The sequence below is a fragment of the Oppia nitens genome, unplaced genomic scaffold (assembly GCF_028296485.1).
Source record: "Oppia nitens isolate AA-2021 unplaced genomic scaffold, nextdenovo-longstitch-racon4-pilon3 scaffold5_pilon_pilon_pilon, whole genome shotgun sequence".
Classification (NCBI taxonomy): domain Eukaryota; kingdom Metazoa; phylum Arthropoda; class Arachnida; order Sarcoptiformes; family Oppiidae; genus Oppia; species Oppia nitens.
This window is the reverse complement of record NW_026533243.1, coordinates 5,872,409-5,879,417: the sequence shown is the minus strand read 5'-3', so window position 1 is coordinate 5,879,417 and position 7,009 is coordinate 5,872,409. Positions and strand designations below refer to the sequence as shown.

General features: G+C 24.3%; 1 protein-coding gene across 1 annotated transcript; it reads left to right on the top strand.

Annotated features, from left to right (window-relative positions):
• Positions 1-3,763: 3,763 nt before the first annotated feature.
• LOC128961631 (probable myosin light chain kinase DDB_G0282429) lies at positions 3,764-4,756 on the top strand. Its single transcript, XM_054307884.1, has one exon. The coding sequence runs from the start codon at positions 3,764-3,766 to the stop codon at positions 4,754-4,756; it is 993 nt and encodes a 330-aa protein (XP_054163859.1).
• The last annotated feature ends 2,253 nt before the right edge of the window (positions 4,757-7,009 follow it).

Below are 7,009 nucleotides of genomic sequence, written 5' to 3'. Positions count from 1 at the left end.
GATCGTAATCGGAGTAATAGTCAAACTGTTGGTCAGCACTCATGTCCTCATCGGTCTCTGACGGCTCTTGTGTTGACTCTTTAATTGTCACATTTGATGACTCCATTAAAAATAGTAGATTTTTATATAGTTTTATTATTTTTATATCAATAACAGTATAATAAATAGTGTCTAAAATAAAATTTCTCAAACATTTTTATTAAAGAATAAAATGTTTTTCTGTGACTATTATCAAAATGTATTAACTTTTATGTCTTTTTTACTATTTTTATATGTATTTCATTGTATTTTTACTCCAAGTGCTATATATGTAAGTTTGTATATATATATGCGATATACAGTATATGGCTTTAGTTTATATATTTTGTGTATTTTTCTTTCTCTCCTTTAATGTCCAATTCATATAAAATGATGTAAAAGACGGAAAAATCAATAAAACGTTCGTTACATTGAAAAAAGCTTACAAATCAATAAAATAATCTGTACTTTGCTTTAACATTAATATAATAAGTATATATCTTTTAAAATACTAAATATTTATGACTGTTTTTTGTAAATACAGTGTAAATAAAAATAATAATTAGCATTTTTATCATAACTTTAGACAACTGTTATTTAAACATAAATATTTGTATTTAAAAATAAATGCTTACCACACAGAAAATCAATATTATTTATGATCAGTAATTTATTTATAATCAATATATTTCAATTAAGTTTAAAATCTAATTTATATATATATATATATATATGTTTACATAATATATTTTTCTTTCTTTAAATAAAATATTAGTATTAAATATTAATGTTTAAGTGTAGTATTACACACAATACAAATATATTTGCAAATTATATGATTATCACATTTAATGAATTTCTATAATGACTAACAAATGATGGTAACTTGAAATGTAATTTTATGTATATATTGTTGGCAACAAAGTCTAATTGAATAGCAGTTGTTATAATACATTAAATGGCAAATTACTTAAAAACAAGTAATATTTGATGTTTGCTTTCAGTGTTAAATCAATATTAATGACTGTTATGGCTATTAAGTACATGAAGAGTAGTGAGAGAAAGAGAGTCAAGAGTTTTTTATGTGGTTTTCAGTTACAAAAGAGTCAAATATAAACCGGAATCACAACACAAACACTGATTTTGTATGTGTTTTGTTAACACAATTTACGGAATATTCTGTTAAATAATAGCACACATTGTATTTGAATAATTGTTTGTCTTGTTTGTGATACACTTGTTGCTGACACTCATTGACATTTGGATGGCGTGACCAACGATGCGATACAACTGTTGGTATTTCCTTTCAATCATTGTTCACAAAACAAACAATTGTCACACTATTTAGTGGCACACAAAAGACTGCTCTTCAATGAAGCCATCTTTATATGGGTCTCATCCCTAAGCCATAAGCGATTGCATCGACTTTTCAATATAGCTATAGAGTTGTGCATTGGCTTCACAAACGCATATACAAGCCTTTCCTCTATACTCTTCCTCTAAATCTCAACGCTTAATGTTTGTCTGCCATCACATGATATTTACCACAGAATTTAATATCTAAAATACCTTTTATTTTCACAACGCATTTCATTTTACATTATAAATAACTATTTTATAAATTAKTTAAATTATTACAAAAATATTCACATAACTAAATATTGTGATTGCAAATAATTACTGAGTTATTGATCGCCATTAAATAAATCATTAATAAAATATTAAGCGATAAATACTACGAGCTTTGGTGCCTATCGGAGCTGTTGTATTAGTCTATGGATATAAACAAACTGTTGACAATCGGCGCAAACGCGTATCTCAAGAATTTCAATAATATATATTACAAAAATATATAAAAAAATATTTAATAAGTTTGTTTTTGTTGTAAAAAAAATATTTTATTTATAAAATTTTATATATTTTTATCACGAAACGATTGATAAAAATCATTATCTATGAACAATTTATCGTTAGAATAAATATATATATAATATTAAGCAATTTTTTTTAAAAATAACACATTTGTATATTTACAATAGATTTAACGCCAATAGATTTACAATCAATATTGGAAAATATGTGAAATTTTTTTATATATTTTACGAAAGATATAAATAATAGATTTTGATAAATTGTTTATCAGGAAAGGTTGTGTTAAAAGGAAATATTCACAAATAAAAATTTCCGGTAATTTATTATACCTTTGCTATTAAATAACTTAGAAATAATACACATATCATTTAGACATAGTGCTAAACATATAATTATAACAGTATTAAGAGCATAAATATATCATTTATCATTTTTGTTCATCTATTAATTATGCAATCATTTATATATATACTGAATAATTTGTGTAACAATATTATTAATGCTAAACAATGAAGGAGTCAAATAAATTATCTATCACTATATAAATATTATGTCAAAAATAATGATAGTAATTTCTGATTATGTAATATAATATTAATAATTAAGTTATTAAATAGTTGTATTTTGATCACTCAAATGATTGGCTAATTTTGGTAAATCTCCGATAAAACAATTGTTCGGACATGAGTTTAACATAATCGATAGATTTTACTTTAGTACCGACTCGTAGTGATAAATCCAAACATAATATTTCATTGGATGTGCCATCAGATAACTGTGCTCTCACTTTGTATAGTCCAGTCTCGAGCCAAGAGGGAAGTATTGATTTGTCGATTTCATAGACAAAACTTAGCGGCAAATTGTAAATACCTGTAATTATAGTTATTTGTATTTTAATTTTATTAGAGTTTTCATTTATGTATTTTTATAACAATAATCGCCAAAGTATATAGTTTATATGAATTACTATACTATTATACACATTACACTATATATGCGGTGATATAAATAACATAAAACCCTATAATTTTGAAGCATAAGGTGTGTCTAAACGATATAACTAATGATTTATATGCTTAAAGAGCGGAACTTTAACTTATATCTTGAAATAACAAGTTATTCATCCAAATAAAATGATATCTATCAAAATACTGATAAAGAATATATGGATACAGTATTTCAAAAGATTTATTGCAAGTTTTTTCAATCAATAGTTAAAATATCACATAAAGAGTAATATAAAATAATAATAATACTGTAATACTAACTTATACTTATAGTTTGAATTTACAGAAAAAAAATCTATTTTTAGTTTATGATTTTTAAAAATATATATAATTAATTATAAATTCTGGGATATAAATTTGAGTTAAATTAATATATATATAATGAATATATAATACCTTTAGGTAGTGGACACTGACAGGGAATACCATATTTTTTGAAAGCTTCGGGACATTTCTTATATGCGACGATCATCTGACAGATATCTGCATAACTACACGACCCTATCTTTCCTTCACAAGGAATCTCAATCCATGTGATCCATACCTTCTTCTTTATCTTAATTGATAACTGTATCGTAAAATAAGAGATATAATAAATAAATATTAGTAATCGTTACTATTAAATAACTAAATAGTATTAACACAATAGTGTATTTTATGTATTATAATTTATTAATAATAATAATAATAATATCTATTATTCACAATTGGTCTCGTGTTTATGTCTATTGTCTATTGATAACTAATTAATAAAAACAATTTAAATTTTCATTAATATCATACTAAGAATAATAGTAATTAATAAATTAAAAAAATTTACAATCAATAGGTTAACATTTCATATCATTTGACAATTAATTAAAATTATGATCTCATCCGAGTCACAATTTTATAAATTAAATCTCAATAAAACACATACTCTTGAAGACAATCACCAAAACCTTCAAAATGAAAGCCCTTTCAATACTAATGAATTGAATTTTCTGGAGAGCCGTTACATAAAAGTAGATTTAGATAACTGTATCGGAAAGGGATCTTTTGGTACTCTGTATGTAGCACTCAGTCATCAACACAGTTATGTTGTACTCAAAAGATACGAGAATTATACCGATGCCTGTCATGAGGCGGAAGTTCTCCGTTTGTTTGGCAAAGTCAGAGCTCATCCAAACATAATTACTTTCTTTGAAAGCTATGTTTACAATAAACACTTGTATCTACTGCTCGAGTACTCAAATACTGGTGATTTGACTCACTTTTATGAGAAGACATTCAGATTGAGACAATCGACAGAAGAAGACGTGTTTAAGATCTTTAAAGACGTTTATTCTGGTGTTGAACACATGCACAACAATGGATGGGCTCATAGAGACCTTAAATTTGAGAACATATTGGCATTTAGAGATGTCCTCAAACCTATCAACACTACATTCAAATTAATAGACTTTGGAAGTGCTGTGTTTGGGATCACCAATGATGGCAAATGCAAGAGTTTTCGCAAGCATTGCGGATCCCCGTTCACAATGGCACCCGAAGTCACACTAATGCCTTACAATGCCTTTCTCTATGATAGCTATTCTTTAGGTGTCATACTCTATGGTTTATTTCATGACCAACAGTACCCTCATTCGGTCGACACTAATGATATCAATGATTCACAAGAATGGCTTATCTCATACAACAAGAAAAAACAAGACTTAAATGCCATTATGTTTAGAGATGACATAAGTCAAGAGCTTAAGTCACTGATAATGGGTCTAATAGTAGCCAATCCCATCAATCGCACTATTGTTCAACACATCAAAGAGTCCAAGTGGTGGCATATCAGACACAAACAACTCGTTTTTAACAATAAGTGTTAAAAAAATAATAATCAAATGTTTTAAGTAATTAGTAACTAATCTGTATTGTACTGTATATAACCAATCAATCATTATTAATCACAAATCGTTTAAAACTTATGTAACAATTTTGTACTTTTAGTTGTAAGCAATAATTTCTAATATTGTCATATTAAATGTATATCTAAATTGTAATTAACAAATAAATAAATATATAACATTATTCTGTTATAATATATTTTAATATAAAATTATTTAAATTTAAATAATAATTAAAAGCACTTACAGGTAACGGACTGTTTTCAGTAACATTGATAGTGAAATTGGTGGCCAACGATACCTGACCCGGGATTATGATGGGATCAGGTTGTAGTGATAGTGCACTCAATTGAATTGATTCCTGTTGTGATCCACAATTAGACCAACTAAAACTTGAAAACTATTACATGAAATAAAATCAACTAGATCATTTTAAACAGTTAATCATTGAAGTAAAAATATCACATTTACTTTTGACTCATATTTTCCATAGATTTCATTAAAATTGTTTGATATTTTAATGGTATTTGCATTTAAAATGCATAACATAAATACAATTATAAATATCATATTTAACATTTTCAAATGTAAATGTGGAAATTATTAATTTAATTTAGTAATGTTATGTAATAATTGCTAGTAAAATATTTATACACTTAAATAAAAAATATTCATACTATTAATTTCTGTTTATGACTAAATCATACATTTTGATAAAAATAATTTCACAATATCATTAACTAAATATCAATGACATTTCATATTATCTGTTATAATAAAACTATTTTATTAAAATAACTAATAATTTAATATAAGGTTCTCTACTGTAGTTTTTTAAAAGATAGTTTAACAAAAATAAATATATGATAATTGATATGTTTATATTATACTGTATTGGTTTATTTTTCAATGAAAATTGATAAGTTATCAAACAAATAATATCATTTATAATTACAGTTAACATATATTGTAGTTAATGTTAAATCATTTAATTATGATGTCATTATAAATAATAAAACAATAGGAAAATACTTAACAATTACATAATATATATTAAATGTAATTGTAAATTTAATCTAATTTAAATTTAAATGTAATTAAAATATATCAAATATTGTTTATAATAAATAATATTTTGTATTTTTGTATCTATTATTATATAAACTAACTTAGAATTGAATAATTGATCATTATTTATACAAATCTGTGTCTTTCATATTAGTTTTAAATTGAAAGTATTAGATAAATTTTAATTTAAAAAAACTTTTTGTATGCAAACTAAAGTTGTATATAATTATTTGTATATTATTTTAGACAAACTATTTTTTATTTATTAATATATGTAAGATATGTAAAATATAAAATGGCTAAATTAAATAGAATTTTTTTTTTAATAATTATTATATTAAATACCCATTTCATAAAATTATATACAGTATATACTTTAGCTGTTCAAAAAATATATTTGGATAAATGACAAAAGTGTTTGTATTATACACTGTATTATTTTGCATATTATTTATACTGTATATTGAATACTATAGAATAATTTAAAAGTTTTAAACGACTTTTAATAAAAATTGATTATCAAAATTACAAAAATTATTGCATTAAAAGTATTGATAGACATTATTACGGGCATATCTATACTACTATATAATTTGGAAATGTTTGTAGCAAATATCTGTCACGCAAACAATTAAATTTAATGTGTCGCGCGATTAATAATTTTAATTTATTAAATAAAAAAAATAAAATATACTTTTTATAATACACTGTATATTATATAGCGCGTGAAAGCATTGTTTAGTAAAGAGAGAGAGAGAGAGAGAGAGAGAGAGAGAGAGAGAGAGAGAGAGAGATAATATTGTTGCACGTGTTAACTTTTGATACACATTTTATTACGTGGAGATCTAACTAGTTATGATAAATATCAGTGATTATATCACGCGCTATAGTATCTAATAATTAAGCAATAAAAAGGGAAAAAAGGGCAATAATGTGTCGCGCGATGTATTGAAATAATATAAACTATCGCGAGATTTAAATTTAATAATAATTATAGAATTGAAGTTAACATGTTTTGTTTTTTTTATTAGTTGATTGATTGAACATATAAATTGATAAATTTAGTAAATAAACCTAAAAAATGTCTAAAACAGAGAAAGTGTGGATTAAATTAAAAAATTATATTCGTAAATACAATCCAATATTTAGTTTAATTAATTTAGCTAA